The sequence below is a fragment of the Apaloderma vittatum genome, unplaced genomic scaffold, assembly GCF_000703405.1.
Source record: "Apaloderma vittatum isolate BGI_N311 unplaced genomic scaffold, ASM70340v1 scaffold3311, whole genome shotgun sequence".
NCBI lineage: Eukaryota > Metazoa > Chordata > Aves > Trogoniformes > Trogonidae > Apaloderma > Apaloderma vittatum.
Genome location: NW_009699444.1, coordinates 104291 through 125258, shown reverse-complemented (window position 1 = coordinate 125258; position 20968 = coordinate 104291). Strand labels below are relative to the sequence as shown.

Genomic DNA, 20968 nt, shown 5'->3' with positions numbered 1-20968 from the left:
GAAGTGGGGGTTTCCCATTCCACAGCCCAGTAGGTGAGGGTTATTCAGCCTCGTTAGCAAAAGGCTCCCGTCCAGCCCAATGACACCCGTGGGGCACCCATCGCTGTTGCGGGGGAAGGTGATGCTTACCGGGTTCTCCACGCCGGCCGGGCTTCCCTCGCCTCCCCGGAGGGCCTGTGGAAAGGAGAAAGCAGAGGGTCAGCCATGTCCCAAGTTCAGGGAGGGACCCACCACATGGCCTTCCCTTCAAATCCCTTGTGCCTTCCCCCCTTTCCCAACAGCCACAAATAAATATAGTAAGCTGCACATCTTAAACACCACTCCTTTTCACAAAATAGACCATTTTGGGTGAAAAAGCTGAGGCCAGGCTCCTGGGCAAGTTGGAAAGCAGGTTTCGAAGTTATTGGTGTTGCCCACATAGTAGGGGAATCGTGCTCTAAAATCCTGGGAAAACCTTTGCAGAGCGGCTGGCAGTCTCGCGCAGTCCGTGCATGCTGCAAACAGCTGTTACAGTCTTGCAAATCACAATATTTAAAGTACTAAAATGAGGAACAGAAACCTTTTTCTGACTCAGATAACAATTAGTAGCAAAAATTTTTGTGCAGACTGCTCACACAGCCCAGATCTGATCACATATTTATAATTTTAGACCCAGGTTTCGGATATAAAACTTTCCCTTCTGGGTAGCAATAGCAAAGTGATCCATAACGTACCATAAATGGCAAAATACCCTTAATCAAGTGGAAAAGGGCGCTTAAACAATAAACATTGATATAGAACACTGCTCCAGACCACGTGAACATCCAACTTCCCGACAAGTGGGACGGCTGCCTTCAACACCAGCCTTGCTTAATCCTGCCGTGTCTTTTGATAGACTCCTCCTGGATGGTTTTAATCTAGGCTGACTCACTGGCTAATGATTTAGCTTTCCCTCTTCTGCTAGCAGTGATGAGAACGCTCAGGGTTTCTTAGGGAGGAGGAAATGTCCTAATGAAGATATAGGACAGTTTTTAAACAAGTAACTAATGAGTTGGTAGCGATGCTTTAGGCAATTTAGAGAGCTGATACTGAAGAGTGAAATGCTGAAGCTCCCACATAAAGCTCAGGTTGGAGCCTTTCAGCTGAGAATGTGAGAAAACTGAGAAACCAAAGATCCTGCCCAAGAACTGGAACAGGCTGCCCAGAGAGGTTGTAGATGTCCCATCCCCGGGAACATTCAAGGTCAGGTTGGACGGGGCTCTGAGCAACCTGATCTAGTTGAAGGTGTCCCTGCTCATCAGAGCGGGGGTGCAGGACATGACCCTTAAAAGGTCTCTTCCAATCCAAACCATTCTATGATTCCCTACAGACCTCAGGGAAAACTGTACGATGGGTGCAGCACACAGAACTGAAAGTATAGCATGCATGTGGCAACTGTGAGATAGACCAAAGAGAGAGAGGAAAAAAAATGTTTTAAAAACCATGCTCATCCATTTTGCTTGTGGTTTTCATCTGAAAGCAATTTGGTAAAAAAAAAAGAAAGAAAAAAAATAGTATTTTGGAAACAACATCTAGAATCCTGCTGCCACTCAATATCTGAATATGGAAATGTCTCTGACATTGCTTTGGGCAAGACTTGCAAGGCACAATCCTGTGATGCAGATGCGGGTGAGCAGGACAGAGACCGCCCAGCAGTGAGAGGACAGCACAGAGAGACCCAGGAGTTGGTAACACCGTCTGCAACCTCGTCCTGTGCAGATGTGATTAAGTCCATGGTGTGCATGATTGAAAATTATTATTTGACAATATCTAGCCTATGCTGGGGGAGTCAGCTTTGGATACTGCTAAAAGAGCTGGACACAAAGTGAATCCACATTGCACCTCTTGCTTCCAATCCCTTTAAGAGACTACAAAGGAAATTAAGGAGGCTTGGGAATTTGTTTGAAGATAAATGCCCACTGTAAACTGTTACCTAACGACTCCATCTCCTAAGACCTTGAAGTTTGATGCTTGCTCAATATAATTAAGATTTATGTTGCATTAATGTCAATTGGGTAATAGCTGAGCGTTTTCTTCTAACCCTGCCAGCTCCGCTGTATCAGTTCTGGGAGTTCTTTATTTACATTGTTACGAAAGACAGTTTTGGAGAGGAGAATGAATACAAAGCATACACCAGTCTATTTTTAAACAACTTGTCACGTTCAAGTTAAACAGCCTTAATCCAGGGCATAATATGCAATTTCTGACAACACCGTAAGCTTTCCAGTCAGATGACAGATTTAGTAACCCAAAAACAAAGGAAGCAAATTAAACGTATTGCTATTTAGAAACATTATGAGCAAGAGCAGGTGGGTGCATCTAAAGAATAGCTACTCAGAATCAAGGTAAAAAGTTCACAGTAAATAGACTCAATTAAAACTTAGCTGGTTCTGCTGGGTAGCAGCCACTTCTTTCATCTACTGCGAGCGAGCAAATGAAATATTAAAAGCCAGTATCACTCTATAGTACACGTAAAATATTGTCAAAAGCCAAAACCACGCACTTGTCCACAGTATATTAACTTACCCATTTGAACTAATTTACCCATTGCAAATTTGGCTGCTCAGTAAACTCCACTATCCATCAATACCATGAAAACAGGTCTATGCGCTACAGGCAAATTGCTGCCTGCCTTACTGTTGGGTGTAAGAAGGTAAATCAATGTTCACCAGGATGAGCAACATCCAAGCAGAAACCTTGGCAAAGTGAAATGAAGACCTATCTTACTGCACATCTTAAAACCAGAGGGTTTTTTTATCCTTGAAAGCACGACAGAGTGAGCTGATCATGCTGTGATAATCATAAATGTGGAGCTTACTTTTAGGACCTTATTGTCTAGATAAGAACTCATATTTCACTCATTGTGCTGTAACATGGGATTAAGTTTTACACCATTTCTGAGGGTCTACCTGCTCATGTGGTTGCACTTAGTCTTTATTTTTTTGAGCTTGAAATGGTTTGGATTCTGTTTCCTCTTCCTCCCTTTTGTCATTTCTCACATTGCCTTCGACATATCAGTGTTTTTTCAGTTAAAAATGGATCAACCAGAAGAATAGCTTGAACAAATTGGTTGGTTCACCTACTTTCAGAAAAGCAGATTTTTTTTGTTTTTCTTCATATGGCTTTACTTAGAAGGAAGGGGAACTGTGCAGCAGCATGCCACGGGTCTGGTATTGAGCACAAGGAAACCGTGGCCCCGGTTTAGCTGGCTGGTCCCTCACAAAGGCCAATTTACTTCCTTGGTCCCTGGAGAAAATGTTTATGGTTCATGGGAAGAAGTCAGATTCTGATGCTTGCTCAGCTGATACTCATCAGGTATTTAAGTCAGGCTGCGGGCTCCGAGACTGCAGATCTGAGATTAAACAGTTTTGGGTCACAACACTTTGTGTGAACCTTCCTGGCTTCGGATTCCAATGGACCCAAAGATTCAAAGCAAATACCAGACATAGATTGGAAACATGCAGCACATACAGTCTACAGAAGTTTTCCAAATAAAACAAAAAAAAAATAATACCTAGATTCATTTCAGTTTTGGCCCAAGTGCCCCGAAAACTCTCTGAAATCCTGGGCTACGGTTTATGTTAGTAGAGAAGCCACCCAGAAAGCAACCTCTGGTTGTGAGCTGAGGAAAGCTCCTCACAGTCTAATACGTGATCCAGTCGCTTTCAAGACACAGAACAAAGCAACAAATTGTTTTCCTTCTTACCCCTCCACGCAGCCGTTCCAAGCAGGGATGCACACGAGCATCCTCCCCACAACGTGTTGGGGAGCTGTGCTCAACCTCGGGGAACAAAACTGCTCCAGGAACCAAAATGGAATAATGCTGTTATTATTGGAATAATAAGGGGCAGAATTTAAGATACGTTCTGGCGAAAGCACCTCAGAACCTCAGTACTGAAGCTTTACAGCCTCAAACACTCTTTTATTGCTGGCTGAGCTAAAATGAGGGGAATCCAGTGAAAGGGTAGGACACAGTCTTGGGGGGGTTCAAGACACAGCAGAGCAAACCTGAGTCCCAGATCTAACATTCACCAGCACCGACGGAACCTGCACACAAGTTCTATTAGCTCCAGATGACACAACATTCCACGACCAGAGACAAATTCAGGATGTTTCTTAATTGTAGCCAACTGAGGCTCCTCTTCCCCTGCATGGATGCTTGTTGCAAAACTAAAAAAAAAAAAATTCAAGCTCATTCAAAGAGTGAAATGATATATACACACATTCTGAAACCAAAGCACTCCATTTAAAACAACTGAGATGGTGCCGCCATCAGTAATCTGATTTCCCCCCCCACCCTTAAATCATTTTTTTTCTCTTTTTTCCCCACACCCAGAGACAGCTTCTTCAAACAGTGAAGTGCATACAGCTCTTTTGTTTAGTCACCAGGGCACGAAGATAAACTGAATTTGAGAGATAAATTAAGAAGTGACTGGAATAAAGCCACAACTGCACTTACATCAAATGTGAGGATTTTTTTTTTACCCCCTCCTGTTATGGCTGGTCTTACTCCGGCCATTTCCAGATAATACACTGGCACAGCTGCAGCACAGCACAGGGCAGGAGCAGATGTACGCAGAATACCCCCTCTATTTTTAAAACAAGAGGATGCATATTTTGGCAGCTGCAGGGGCTGCTATATGCAAGGTAGAAAGGTTTCCAGGGCAGGTTTCAGTTTCCCACATCTGCTTCAGCACAAGTCCTGGACAGAGATGGTAACTCTGAAAATCTTTCAGAAAGCGTCAATGCACAAACACACGCACACTCTCGGTTTCCCATGTCTTTAGAAGAGTCACCATCTCTGTGCACCGTGCCCATATGGTCCTACATACTTAAAACACCTAGAAAGGTTAAAAAAACCCAACACATAAACAAATCATGATCTTTTCTTTACAGAGAATTACTGGCTGAGCAAGTCAGGCACAGTTTTCACACAGAATCATCTAGACTGGCAAAGACCTAAGGTCATTGAGCCCAACCATTAACCTAACAGTAACAAAACCTTGACTCAACCATGTCCCTAAGCACTATGTCTACATGATTCTTCTACCCTGTGTACATGATTCTTCTACCTTGTCTACATGATTCTTCTACCTTTAGGTATGGGGACTCCACCACAGCCCTAGGCAACCCGTTCCAACGCCTGATAACCCCTTTGGTGAAGAAATTCTGCCAATATCCCATCTAAACCTCCCTTGGTGCAACTTGAGGCCATTTCCTCTTTTCTTATTACTTATTTGAACAGACCAATACTCCCCTCTCTACAACCTCCTTTAAGGTAGTTGTAGAGAGCAATAATGTCTCCCCTCAGACTCCTTCATCAATTTTTTAAATAAATTTGAATATGGAAAATGAACATAGACTCCATTTTCTGCTACAAGCTAGAAAAACCACATAGCAACAGAGGTGGGGAACACGAGATGCCAAACTCATGCTGAAGTCCTCCAGCAGCGTTTAACTGAAGTTCATCACCCTTATAGTATCTTCAGCCGTAGGTAAACTTAAAGCATCACTGCCTGGAACCGATGTGCAAATGAAGTCAAAGTTTGCTTTCTCTTGCAAATTAGCTTTTTCCTGCTCAAATAACTGTTAACACAAAGCCATCTCTGGGAAGAAGCAAGAAGTCACCAGCAACTAAATTCCACGACGATATTCAGCAGACGAAGGTGAGCGTTGCCCTGCTTGGGTCACTCAAGGTGCCCCTATGGATCACCAGCTCGTTTACAACAAGGAGCACATACACACACTGGGAGTGCCTCTACAGCACGAGATAGTTGTGTATTTCTTGCAGAAATTAGATAATTTTCTTTTTTTTCCAAGAACTGCAAGACACTTCTATAAGGTAAGCAAGATAACGAAGCACTTATTGCTTCCTCTGGTTTTCAGTTACAATCTCACATTTAAACAAATTTGACATGTCAGATTACAAAATCGCTCGTGAAACATTCAGATCTGACACAAAGTACTCGAGTTTTGATGAATTGCGTTTTTGGAGCACGGAAGTACTCAAAGCTAATGCGTGTTATCTACAATCAGAATTAGCTGTTCCAGAGCCAGGATCCCACAGCAAAAAAAAATAAAAATATTAAAAATTTCTTTGTCATATTCAATATGCAAAAATCAAAAGAGAAGAGAAACCAGCAAGTCAAGACTTTGAGAGCAGCTGAATAATGTGGTTTCTCACATACCCAGAAAAGATTCCAGTAACTATAGAGAAGTGTATACATTAGAGACTTTAAACAAAGAATCACATACTTTGTACTTCAATGTTATTCTTACATGAACACATTTGCAGGCATAGCCTATGGTTAATGCCCGTTTTGGCAGGATTTTCCACCCTCATTGTTTCTCAGCTTCCTAAAAAGGAGCGCAAGCTGCCACGTGCAAGCCATAAAGCATCCGAGGGATGGGGCCAAGCCCATCCTAAGAGCAAGCCCACAACCATCAAGATAATATCACCAACAGGTTTTGCTTCCGCATTACAAATCAAGTTTAACACAGAAATCAAAGTTTTCCTGTTTCAAAACTCATCCAATACTGCACTATTACACGTGACAATTTCAGCATCTTCTAAAAAGCTGTTAAATTCTTCCTCCTGTGGATTTCAAACAAAACATTTTTCTCTTGTTTAATCCCCTCTGCCCCCGTCCCCCCAAATTTTCTGTACGAACAAGGCATTTCCACCACCTCTTTAAGAATCACCTTGTTTTCTACACAATCCCCCACAAGCAACATCAGCTTTTTAAAGGGAGAAGATCAGGAATAGCCTGTCAAACAAATACGAAGTCAGCTTCTGGAGCTGTTTCTACATCCGTTATTTGCGTTAACCCTTGACCAGGGCTCCATGATGCCATATGCTTCAAAAGTCAAAGCAAAAGTACACCTTAATCAAGCAAAACTCTAAATCCCATCCATTTGGGATATATATGGAGAGAAGGTGCCACAGCTTGGAACATCATCTTCTACACGATGGCACCAGCAAGCTACCACCCACACACGCACATCCCAGCAGATGCTGCCGACCAAGGGAAACCAGAGGATACAACACCAGGGATTTAAGCTTTGCTCCGGACTGACTACAACAGCCATTTGGTGTTTTTGTGCTCCTGGTCAACTTCAGCACAAACAAATGACGACGACTGATTTTGAAAACTTAACGCTATTATGTTGGTTTAGCTTCCAGCAAGCCTGAAGCCTTCAGTAACCCAACCAGGTGACGAGCAACAAGCTAGCACTGACAAAGCCTTGTAAAAATGCAAGGAAAGGCTGTACGAAGCAAACAAAATTGATCACATAACTTTATCACAATTACAGCAGCGTCACACAAATAAACATCTATAAACTATGGATATTAACAAGGTTGGCTGGCTCAAAATAATTTTACCCGATGCAAAATATCCCATGACACTGCCACACTGTCCTCAGCAGAGTTAAGCACTGGAGAAGGGATCCCAGTGATCCTCCTCCCAGCCACCTCAAGTCAAACTGATGTGTGAATTCATGCTGCCCTGATTTATCCCACAAGAAGCCCATCTAAGAAAGCACCCCAGCTGCAAGCGGCCAGTTCTGACACAAGAGAAAATCAAGTCGTCTCTTACAGGCAGAGTGACTCTTCTCTTGGCACAGCTGTTTACGGGGCTGCTTGGGGGGAGACGGGACAGTGTCCCCAGGGTTCTCACCCACCACTGCACAGGATCTAGAAGCACGAATATTGCAGTTATCTCTGAACCCAGGCAACTCCTGCCGATGGCTTTGCAAGAGGATTTTGCAAGATGAACTGCGCTAGCAGTACATTAGATGATCACCAACTGCTGCTTTCTCAGGTTACTGTCTGTGCCAGTCATAACACACCCAAGATAAATGATCTTTCTGACAACGTAATTTAAAGGAGACGTGATTCAGCCATCAGGAACTCCACTCACCCAATAAATGTGTCAGTGGAACAACACCGGGAGAGAGACTCGGAGTAAAGCTGTTAAAACGTCACTCAGCACACGGGAAAGGGCCATTATTAACATTGGTGTGACCCAGCAGAGATTGGGATTTGTCTGAGGACGGTGGCAACAGATGCCAAATGATGCTGTTCACTGCCAGGAAAGCGTCTTCTAACTGGCCATGGGTGGGATGGAAGAGCAATCAGAAGAAACACAGGTAACAGCACCATGTGAATTGAGCAAATCATTTAACACATCCGGGAATTTTTTCCACTTTTCTTTGCACACAAATTTGTATACTGTGCTTATCACATCAATGCAGCTGGAATCTTTAAACTTGTAGTCTTTTTTTTTCAGGTAAAAAGAAAAAAAGCTCAACAACCATGTAAACTTCTAAGAACAACACATACATGCTTCAAACATCCTCATTTTTAGTTTCTATTTAACAATTTTTAGAACAAGCACATAAATCCTCTGTTTTGCCCTGTGATGAATAAAGCAAGGTTTACTCCCAGGTTTCTCTGGGTACCAGCTCAGGCATTGTCCTGGTTTGTGCTAAACAAAACTAACTCTATTGATCTGACAGGTAGTCACCATCATGGGAGAGAATGTGACATTTCTTGGCCAATGGGCTTTTCTCCACCCTTCTGCTAATATGTTTGCAACAAATTCTAGAGGAACTTAAGCTCTAACTGTACATTGACACCACAATTCAAATTCTTTGGAAATTACAATCTTTTGTGAACGGGCAAAAGTATAAACATGTATTTGAGAGATACAGTCTAATAGGATTGTAGGAAATATCCTGCCTTTTCCATAGCTAGGTAAGTTTCCTTCTTGGTACTTTGACCTTTTTTTTTTTTTTTAACTAAAGCATGAAAATCAGTGGTTTAGATGTAAATACCACTGGGCCACAAGGTTTTATAGTTACTTGAAACTTTCTTTCCATCCACCCAATAGTGTCCAAGTGTGGTTGTATGGAAGAGAAACTTGACAACTGAAGAATCAGCTGCCCCACACACACTAACTTTGGATACTCCTAAATACAGGAGATAACAAGAAGTCCTTAGAAAACTTCAAGTCATTTGGGGATAACTGTCACAAATTCTTCCCTGATGACTAGTGAAGCTTTGATGTCAAAAGGCTTAGTCACAGCTAATGCTCCACCAAGGCTCAGCTCTGGATGAAGGTCTCCAGGCCATGGTGATCTCACAGCCAGCCTTCGGGAAGAGGTTTCACATGGTGGGAAGGTGTCCCAGGAAAAGCCTGGAGAGCAGCTGACAAAGAACACCACAAAATCAGGAGGAAAAGAACGAGAATAAAAAATCCGAGGGGCAAAACGTCCAAAATAAATCAAAAGCCAGTTACACTAGTGGCCAAAAAGAGTCTTCAGGTATAATAAAATATCCCCATACATCACAGTGGACTAGCTGTGCAAGGAGGTATTTTCCTACTTGAAATATATCCTGAAGAACTGGAGATGAGAAATAGAGCCTCATCCTCACGGAGGCTTCCCACATCAGGGTTGAAATTACAATGGAAAAAAAAAGTCAAATAAAGTGATTTCACTCCCAGAGCAGCAGAAACAATGTACTTTGTTCTCACAAATTGGGACCAGGTAGGTTGGCACAAGGTCTTTGGCAAAGCAACAATTTAGCTTCAAATTTGAGACCAGAGCAATAGCATTAGATCACTCACTCAGACTTAAGTTGTGAGCAGCTGTTTGGCTTTTATTTCACACACAAAAGCTTATACTGTAAAAGGAATTCCTGGCCTGTATTCAAATGCTATATTTGCTTGTAAGCAGTGTTTCTCATTTTAGTCCTGATACTGTCATGAAATCAGTGATGAAAAATTTTTACAGAAGAGATGCAGAGCAAAAACATACACAGTATTTCTATTTTAAAGACTCGGGGTTTGTAGTTTGCTGAAATGTGATGTTTAGACCCTGGGTTTTCACCGTGCTGGAGATCTAATCTCTGAGCTTCTCGTCATTTTAACCGAGCGTATCATTAAAGGTACAATTGTCTTCTCTCCCTGGGGGCCGTGGGCAAACACCAGATTTGCTGCAAGTAAACAGTTTGCTTTCCCACTTGTCTGAGATCCTTCCAGCAGAGGACTATATGAACTTTTATGGAAAATACAGTTTCCATTATATAGACAAAACCGGCACGTGCTACAGCCATATTCACTCCATAGAAAGAATATGGTGTTTCCTGTAGCAAGTGTGAATGATCAAAAACAATATAATCCTTTTTACTGCTGTGTATCTGACCTGCACTGTACAGCTTCCAACAGAAATATGCAGTCACAGTTAGAACTGCTAACTGAGGTCTAAATGGCCACACTTAAGAGCTTTGATATATTAAAGCAATTAACGACTAACTTAAGAGCAGCATTTCTGACTCTGTTTAGAGAATTAGGCTTCCAGCCATAATGCTAACCCATTACAAGTCTGAGTCCAATTAACAAGCAGAAGCACAACAGCTAATACAAAGATGTCGAAAAAAAAAGATGTAGAAAAAAAAAATAGAAAAAAAAACCAGAACCAAATCAAAGAGCACCAGCATTTCCAGGCTGGACAAAGGTAACAACTGCACAAACCTTTGGGCAATGCCATGAAAAATGAAAGGCCACCCTAGGGATTACAACTGCCATCAGAAGACAAGACAATTCCAATCTAAGGCCAGAGGGACACAAAACCTCCCTCTGGTCATGCCCAGTCTTAGGTGACCAGGCTCCCAAGCACACAGTTAGCAACCCGACTGAGTATATCAGTATAGAACAGCTGTAGGAAGACAAAAAAAAAATAATAATATCATAAGGTATATCAGCACACATGAAAACCCAGTTGAGATACCAGCGAGCATGCTGACATTTCTTTGGCACATGCCGTGCCTTGCTGCTTGGGACAAGGTGGGAATGGGCACAATTAATGAAACAGCATGAGCCAATACTCACACCAATTGCAAAGACAAATGGTGTTAGAGCCCCCTTCTACCATGCTTTGGGCCTGCTCTGGCACAGATTTCAGTGGCAACAGTTGTTTTTATTCAAGTGCAAAGAGGGGATGATATATTGCTCACACATCTGGGGAATGTTTCGATAACAACTTCATTTTAGACCAAAGACTTCTCCTGGGCCAACGCTTCCAGGCATGCGGCTCAGCCAACGGCTTTCCAAGACGTGAGCTATGCTGCAGAGCTCTGCAAGTGCACATAAAAACCTATGAATGAGTAAAATTACCACCGTAATTTGTTTAACCGTGTTCATTTGCTTATTCAATGCATCTTATTTGACAAATAGTTTGGTTTATTTGGCTGCGTTGCGATCACCAGTCTCGCAAACAGCTCAAAAAGCCATAATGAAGTGACTGACTTTGCTCAGCTGCTTCTTCCAGATGCTTAATTCCTTACTGAACAGCCAAATGCATCTTTCAGAGGTCCTTAGACCATTTTCAGCTCTATAAAGCAGTAAGCCTATAAATCTTTTCACGTGATAGCTAAATGCATTCTTTCCCATTTTAAAGCACAAAAAGCAGGTCTGACAGACTAGAAAGGCAGCAGTGTGGGAGATGCACAGTGTTGTATTTTTATTTTTTAACAGTAAAAAGCATCTCAAAGATCAATCAGGAAATTTAAATTATTTCTGACAATCCTGAAGGTGCAACTTTTAACTCCTATCATCTAGGCATTTTAGAGATCAGCTAAACAAGCGCTGGATTGCCAGTTTAACTTACCAAACAATACCCAGGAAAGGTTCAAAGGTCTAGTGGAGATGAGGTATTGGTTTTTAAACACAGAGATAAGATGAAATGAAAGAGGCAATTATTCTGAGCAAAGCTAGCCAGCATGTTACTAAGTCGGGATACTACCACCAGTTTCCACTTATATTTTAGAGTATCCAAGCTGGAGAAAAAAAGATGCAAAGTACAGTGGAAGGAGGAAACAAGGCCAGGGACGTAGGAAAAGGGAAACCCAAAAGGCATCTGGCTTTCTTTTGGTTTGGTGCTAAGGACAAGCGCAGGGCTGGGAGTGCGTGGACCGAGGCTGCGGATGCAGGGAGCTGAGCAAGATGGTGTGTCCACCTGCCACAGCAAGGGACAAAAGATTTGCGAAGCAGAATCAACCCCTAAGATTTCACTTCCCAAATATATCAACTTAAGTCTTGACTGAACCATTTCATGAGCTGTTTTGATCATAGACCAGGATTTTCCCAATCATACGCTCCAGGTACTGTGCGAAGACTTTTCCTAACTCTCCAAGTCTACCTTGCTCCTCAGAGACTGTAAAAAAAGACAGTTCTCTCCCCAAAGTGAGGCAGCGGGGTTGGTCTTCATCTTTCATTGATTAATCTGTGATGGCTATTGCCATGTCTTGCCAAGTTTCTAACTAAAATCAGACCAAACACAATAAGCCAAACCCTGCTTTTAATTTTCTTTTCTGGATTCCAGGATACACTTTTAAACTATTGATATACTGGATATAATTTCACCTGGGGATCTAAGAGTGCTTTAAGTAGAAACTCTGAGATTCCTGCATGAATATAGATATATTGCTGCCTAATTCTGAAATGGAGATAAATGAAGCCTCTGGAAGAGCAGTTAACTGTGTATGAAAGTGTAATGGATGGAAAAAAACCACTGAAAGTGGAGAGGAGAAAGCAGAAAAAAAGAAAAAGGCAACAACAACAAAAAAAGCATGCTGGTAGGTGTCTACAGGATTACATTTTCAAACCAACGCTTCAGCTGGTATTTTCTCCCCGCAGATGAAAATTTTCTGGCACATTTAACTCATTCTTCCAAGAATCAGTTTCGCGTCATTTGATCATTAATCAATATTCATAATCAGCCTTTCAGCATTTACTGTGTCCACAGCTGAATGATTTGTAGCCAGTTTGTGTTACAGGATGGGCCTCTGAGGGATTTAGAGAGTCCTGATAAACGAAGCCCAGTCTGAAAGCAATCCCCAAACCCAACTTTTCCACTTACTGTAGCCTTTAGAAAGCACGTAAAAAAATCTCGCCAAAGAGCCCTAACACCTACAGATCCAACAGGGTGTTGAAGAAATACAAGTCTGTAGCATTGAACTAAGAACTTAGGCAAAATATAAAAAAATGGTAAATTTTTTCCCCCCCTCGGTATTCAGTAATGAATACATCTTTGATTTTTCAGATAGTGAAAGATCACACAGCCAGAGTAAATCCTCGAACTACATTTTGCTTTGCAACCCCACCACCTCCTCATTATCTTCGCTGTACACCTCAGCCAGCCCTGAGCACCGCTACGTATCTCCTGCAAAACCACACCGGTGCCAGCTGCCCCTTCTTGGGGCAATGCTGCCATATGGGTATTTCACCCTGCACAGTTCTCTGCCATTGAAAAAAAAAAACCAACCCAAAATTAATCTGATACAGGGCAATGGCTTTGAGCTGGGAAGCAGAAAATCTTGTCGCTGGGGAGGAGCCCCGTGTCCCTGGGAGGCATCTCCTGCAGAGGAACCTCGTGGGAGCCTCTGGTCACATCTGCACACCACTGCTGGAGCTCATGAGTGGCTGTAACCAGGAAGGCCATTGCAATCGTGGCTAAAATTTGTCCCAAACCAGACTTTTGGCTGTGAGGGAGGTGCTCCCTTACTCAGCGGCAGAGGTGGAACAACCTGCGTTACCCGGGTGAGAGAAAGCTATGGAGAGTGACATCTGGTTTCTGCACAACTTGGCTGTCAAACCTCTCTCTTGCTGATGTTTCTGTTTCTTATCTTTTCGCTTGCGTTTGGAGCTGAAACAAGTTCCAGCTGAGCGAAGGAGCCGGCTGCTGCTGCAGGGGTTAGCACTGATGAGCCCCCCCTCACTCTGGCAGGGAAACCCACTGCGGCACCTTCCCCGCGGCCAAGTCCAACGCCAGGCACCACCCCACGGGGTATGAGCCTCCCCTAACCCTTGGCATTGCCTCACCCCTCTTTTCTTCAGAAATGACCCACAGTCTTCCATCTCGGAGATGAAAAATATCCCACCCTCGTTGACAATTCTGTTTCTCCTCTCCTTTTCACAACTCGCTCTAAACCCCTCCTGCTGCTGACAAAAGCCATTTTCCACCTTCATCTTCTTCTGGCACTGTTGAATTATATGTGTTTACATTTGCCATAATACCATAAAGTAGAGTAAATCTTGCAAACACTCTGCCTGAATCCACATAATAATAAATCAGATCCTCCAAGAAACTATGTGTCACTTGTATAAAATGGGAAAGTTTAAAAAAAACTGGGATTATCACAGTTGCTCCCCACCTCCCTCCAGCAACTCCTCAGCCACCTAGGAAAGTTGCTGTGGCTCTGACTGACAGGGGGACATCAATGCAAACTGGTTGACTGACAGGGCCCTTTCCTCTTGTGTCTGATTTTGCTTGGTAAACCATCTAAAACATGTCAAACAAATACCACAGTTCAAGAGTTCCCTGTGAAATGTCTGCCAACTCTGTTCCCTCTGGAGTAGGCAATTACCTTATTTATAGGGGCTGGGGAACAAATGCTGAATTTCTTTTCCATAATTATTTATTAATTGCTCTCATATTGAAAAAATGACTTTGGTAACATAAATAAGATCCAGCTCTTTGTCGTATTGCTGCAAGAAAAATTAATTTTGCAAAAGAAGGGCATCCCAGGGCCAGTCCAGTGCACGAGCCGGCTCTCACGATGTCTCTGCCTCTTCGCCCAGTATCTGAATAGGAAACTAGAAGCAGCATTTAGGAAAAAGAGCACCTTTACAATGGAGGAAAGAGGAAAATAAAGTCCCAGATCACTGATATTCAGTAAGGTACAACTCTGAGCATTTATTGTGCTATTACTGTTAAAGACTTTTCTGTGTTCTGCAAAATGCACTCATGCAAGACTCCCGTTCCAAAGACACTACTATTCAATATACACACTCGACAGCAAAAATGAGTTGGAATAGGAAACGGATGGGATAAAGAACAGGATAAACAAGAGTAAGGGTACAACCATAAATTTCCCATAGTCACTTAACTCAGGCAGCAGTGACTCACTCGGGGTTTATTGTGCTGTTTTACAACCCTGGAGAAGAATTTACTCCAATCGTGTATATGCCGCCTCTCCTCTTTTTTTAGTTCTCAAATCACAAAATAACGCCTTTGAAATTTCAAAGGTATGAGTTTTGGCTGAAAAAGCACAGTTTGATGCTTTTGGGAGGGGTGATTTTCTGTCTTTTTTTTTTAAATTTTATTTTTTAACTACAGCAGGAAATTGCAAGAAACTAAAGTAAACTGGACACTTGACAATCACTAGAAAATATTTACACTAACCTAACTATAACTGCCCAAAGCAAACAAACAGTTGCCAGAAACACAACTTAAATTGATGGAATGAGAAATAAACACAAGAATAATGGATGGGTTCAGCCCAAAACCTCTGTGCACATGTGTCGAGCAGTCCCCTCTCCTCCAGCATCACTCATGCATCACCATCTCCCTGGTCCTGCCCAATAGACTCCCAGGACATCTGTCAGTGCCTCCATCTGAGCCACCAAAAACCTCAAAGTCTGAAGCACTGGCTCATCCTTGGGCTGGTTTGAGGAAGCAGTGATGGAGCCCAGGAGACAGAAGCAGCTCACGGGGACAGTGTAGGAGGTTTGCTTCCCTGGACAGCACTATGGAAATTAGAACCATTTCTAACTTCACAAGATCCTCAACTCTGAGCAAAACCCGTGCCGCTTGTCCTTTTCAACTGTGCTGAGGAAACTGCACCTTTCGTAGGGTCCTGCTGGCCTGAAGCACCACTGAGCCAACCTGCACAGCACCTGAGGGGTGCCTTCACGCCCGACAAACAAACCTGTTTTAATGGATGTGACAACCTGAGAAGCGGCTGAGAAACACTTGATTCTCGAAGTGCTGCTGCACCATCAGCAGCCGCAGCTCCTGCTCAGCAGTTAAAGAGGACAATTAACACCCACGCTGAATGTAGTGCAGACCAGAACCCTTTCCAGTTTTAGATCGTTGACAGAGGATGAAATAGCTGACATCAGAACTTGTAGCTATTCTTCCAAAACCAGCAGTTTGCATTTGGAGCCTGGGTGATTGCACCCTGCATTTAGTTTTAAACCCTGTTACTGGCTCTCAGGGCATAATGGCCAGAAGGACACGAGCACTGAGCCACCACTCTGGGTCCACGCCACATCCCAACAACAAGCCTCCTGGCACAACCCAACCAGCAAACCAGAGAAACCCCATCATGAGGCCATGGCAAGCTTTGTTTTGCTTGTGGTAGCTTTGTACCACAAACTGCTTAATTTTACTTTTTTGTTTTGGTCTGCTGTCTTGCCCTGGAAGCTGTGCAGAAGCAGTTACATCTCATACATGCTTGCAGAACAGCGAAATTGTCACCTTGTCCAGTGAAAAAGCAGAGCTCTTTCAGCAAGTCACACAGACACTATCAACATGTGCATGGAGCAAGAGTCAGCAAAAGAAATTAATTCAGCACATACAGAACAAAGGATGTTGGAACTGCCAAGAGAAATATTAATTTTTCTCAAATGTAGGTCTGTTTGACATCGTTTTGACCGCATTAATTTGCATACAATGCACATACTGCACAAAAAAAAGGCCAACTAATGACAAAGCGAATAATTTGACAAAGCAAACAATATCAGGGTACAAAAGTCCCTTTTTCATCATGTGACTCAAGGTATTTGAGTCCTCCCAAAGGAAACAAGGATCACACAAGCCCAGAGCACTCTCGCCTTCCCACCTAACCCCAGGCAGAAACCTGGGCTGAGCACAGGCAGCAGCTTTGCCGTCCATCTCTCCCCACTCCACAGGCTCTTGGAAATACCACAGCCCATTTGGAAATGTCTAGGATGAAAGATGCCTGACATTTTCATTGGCACCCTCGTTTAGAGCAGCCCCAGACTCTCTGCCGTGCCACACTAATCCCTGGTTCAGCCATCCCCAACCTCTGCTGACTACCCCAACCCTGAGCCGCCGAGCAACGAGATTTAATCCTCCTCTGAAACGCTTCCAAGTCAGATTCAAGTTGCCAAGAAAGAGTCCACATTCCTCCATTTCTATCACCCTTGGCTATGCACTTTGTTGGCTGAATTACCTTAATAGAAATGCACACGTATTCGAATGTGAGTGCACGTATCGCCCTGCATATATTTCCCCATCTCTGGAGAGAAACCTGCTTTGCCCTACAGCCATCATCCTGGAGAGGCCCTTTTCTCACCATGCATCAGAGATTTGCAGATTAATCCCACCAAATCAGCTCTTTTTAGCCACACTGGAAGCACAGACCATCCAAAACGTTTTTTTTGCCTAAAAACAAAGACACGTTTCCAGACATGGCCCATCACTTCCATACGGGTCACTTGAAGTTTGCTTTGGTCACTTTAAGTTTGCTTTGTATTTTTCTAGGAGGGAGGGAAGTTTTCTCCAACCCAGTTTAAACTTTTCAGTAGCTCAAGGCCAAATGGGTCCTTGTTCTGATCAAACATTGGCAACACTCTGTCCCTTCTTCAAACTCCTTGCACAAAGCTGCTGAAGGAAGGAAAAGAGCCTGACTCTTCACCAAGGGACGCACAGAAATCCTCCGTGCCCTCTAACAAGGATGGTTTCCAAGAAAAAGTCACGTACAAACAACATCTGCAAAACTACTATACGACTTAGACATCCAGAGCATCCTAAGCAGCTGTCTGCAGCAGAATAAACAAATATTTTTATTGTTGTACGTCTAGCAACGCATTTTATCCAAGAGATCTACAGCGGCGTCTCATGGGAGGGAGGATTGGTGGTGGGGCAGACAGCAAGAGAGCTGGGGCCATGTCCTCCTAAAAAAAGTAGGGACCCCTCGGTGCCCTAAATTGTGCATTGGGGCCTAAGTGAAAGTTAGCTTTTGAAGGTGGAGAAAGATAGTTATTAATTTTGCAAGACAAGACTGGTGATCATCACGTAGATTTAAAGGAAACTGTGAGTACTGGGGCTGCCAAATAAAGATGTCCTTTGAAAATTCCAGCCTTAAAATTTCACTCCCTCCAAAAGAAAATGACTATTTTTTTTCTCAAACATGCAAAGTCTCCAGATAAAGATCCCAACTTCACTAACGCAAGGGAGCACAGGTCGCTGCAGCTTCAGGGCGATCAGGAAAACAAAAATTTCTTGATGCCCCTGACGAAGGGTTCCTAACCAAATGCCAGCACCTCCACTCATCATTAAAATGAAACGTGCTCCTTCCTTTCTTGTGCCACATACAACATCTCCCACTAAGTTTCAAATTGTTTTTTAATCTAATTATTAAATAATGTGTCTTTTTTAACTTTAAAAAAGAAGTTTTATTTATTTTTTTCAGAGCCAATGTAAGAGGTCAAATAAATTCGAGATGACATCCACACTGTTTTGTATCTGAATATTTGAATCTTCTTTTGAAATTAATCGAAAGGATCACAGTATCACAGGAAAACAAAGATCTTTAGATCCCTGGAAGAAGTGGCATTAGTTTCAGCTTCCACTTGCAACAGCAGCACAGTCACGGTAGCATTTGTGCTACAAGATACCAATTTATGTTGCTCAGCTGAGTGACCATGAGATAAGCATGAGGTATAATATTGGTTTTATGTTCAATTTTCAATGTGTCTAAATAGTACTTGCTGGTTCTCACAGTGCCATAGATTGAAAATCAGATGGTAACAAGAATTGTAAATGTCATATCCAAAGTTACCTCCAGTTTAGCAGCTGTAGACACGAGGTTGAGAACTTAAACGTCAATAAGCTGCAACACGGAAATGGCAATCAAAAAGAACATGCTTTTTGTTCCTTAGCCTTAATGCTCACGATTGCTAATTTTTCAACTCCAGGTGAGTCAATGAAAGTCCTGCCTGTGTTTTAACTCAGGCTAGACTTCCTGACATTAACCACAGTCTTAATTAACAGATGTAACTGCCCAGAAGAGGCAATATGTTGCATCCCAAAGCCAGTCAAGCTTCACCCCGTGACTTTGTTACCCTTAGCCTAAAGCATTTGGCAAGAGTGTAGAGGGAAACGCTCTCCCCATCAATTCTCCTTGACCAGGAAGCTCTTCCTTGAGCAGCCTACTGACCTTCAAAACTGCACCATGCCTTTTAATGGAATCAGGCTGAAGCTGAGGGCCAAATGCCAGAGGCTTAGAAATAAAATATATAAAAAAAAAAAAAAATACTTGCCTAGCCTGTTGCTCTGTCTGTGAACAGACTACAAAGGTTTTTCCTTGCTCAGAACGGCTGGTTTCCCAGCATCCACAAATTTTGGCCTCAGCTGTAGCTACTTCAAAGGCAATAGATATGGCTCAGAGAGAAAACAAAATTAGAAAGAAGAAAAGATGCTGGCATTTCAGCAAAACACTGGTAACTTAGCGGGATCTCCTTAGGATCCCTGAATTAATTTCAGATTTCTTGAAGTTTCTCTCTGTGCATCTTTTTGATGCATCCCGCTATCTGTAGTGACTCTCTCCACATGGAAGCTCTGCCTCCACAACCCCTGAAAACTCAAAAAACCAAATCAAACTGTGTTTTCCTAGTCATGAAAGCTATAAGCCCACAGTAACTTAAATTTACAAGCCTTCAGTTGAAGCAAACAGTTATCACAAAATTCGCACTCACTCAGATTTCACACCAGAGATTCACGGGGAAGTCCTTCCAGCGTGAGGATACGGGTGGAGATTGGGAACATGGAAATGAGAATGTCCCCTGAGCAGCACCTCCTCACCCTGCTGGGCTGCACCCAAGGCTCAGTTTCACCCTCACTGTGCAAATGTTTGGGTTTGTGTATTTTTTTTTACCTAAACAGGGCTTGGGAACAGACTTGGTTTTGTGCCAGTCTTAGTGCACTCTTTATTAAGGGAAATTTGAACTAACTTCCTTTCCAGATCCTATTTGCTTTTTCATCTCATAAGAGTGATAATTGTAACGGCACAACACAACCAACACAGGAGCTTCGGATTCCTCTTTTAGTAAAGCATCTGTCTGAACACAGAGGTAAAAGTACACATTTTGGCTAATGCTCCTTCATGGTTTCTCTCTTGACCCTCCTGGAGTTTCAGCCTAATCGCATCCATGCCTGTATATTAAACCAGGGACAAAATCAAAGAGCTAAGCCAGCGCCCTCCAAGCCTTCCATATCTTTAATAGACTCAAGCTATTAAAGTCAACAGTCCAAGATTTAAGGTGAGTCTTCAGATCACCCCAGTCAGGTATTTATTGTCTACTCATGAGATGACTCTCAACAACCTTAGAGACTTCCCTCCTGGGTTGTACAAATGACAAAGCCAAACTGTCTCTCTTAGGCTTTGGGCATTCTGGTTTCACCCAGCTGGGCGGGAGAAGAGATGATGCTCTGGGGTACATGGTCCAGGAAAAGGAGAGAATTACTGGGAGCTCTCCTGAACACAATTTGAGGATGCAGCTCTCACAGAAAGTTTGCCAAATTCCTCCGGAATTGCATGCAGCAGGTAGGAAAGTTGATGGAGTCGAATATCTGCAAAGATTAATTTCCTGCTCTGTGGTGGAGACGGCGCTGACTGGCCAGGTTTAGTGAGACAATGAGCACGTCAGCTAGATCATAAATTGGTTTAAATGCCAGAAAAATTATCTGTTGGCTGGCAGGTCTTAATGCACCACAGGCTGTTTGGTGTGCACACAAATTTATAATGCTCAAAACCAGAGAGAGAGCTCAAAGCTTCCTGGCATGCCTGTGTACAGGCAGCCCTAAGGAAAAACTGAGATTTCATCAAACTGGATGAATGGCCTGGAGCACAAGGCATCATTCTTGAGCACTTCACTGCTGAACATTCTAAATAGGTAAATGCTGTTTTCATTGCCACTATGATGAAAGCCATTAACTCAGCTTGCAGTTCCTAGGTAGAAGACTGATGGGAATCAAGAATCCAGCGCACCTAAGTTCAAACGAGACAAGATTATGTGTCAAAACCCAAACTGAGATATCCTTCCTGACTTACATTTTATGCCTCTTAAACCAGCAA

General features: G+C 42.9%; 1 protein-coding gene across 1 annotated transcript in view; it reads right to left on the bottom strand.

The window, feature by feature from the left end:
• The window catches only part of LOC104280642 (collagen alpha-1(XXIII) chain-like), a 165137-nt gene that overhangs the window by 43787 nt on the left and 100382 nt on the right, over window positions 1–20968 (bottom strand). Inside the window, 1 exon segment of the mRNA XM_009878355.1 lies at window positions 130–174. Within this exon segment, the coding sequence (XP_009876657.1) occupies window positions 130–174 (45 nt within the window).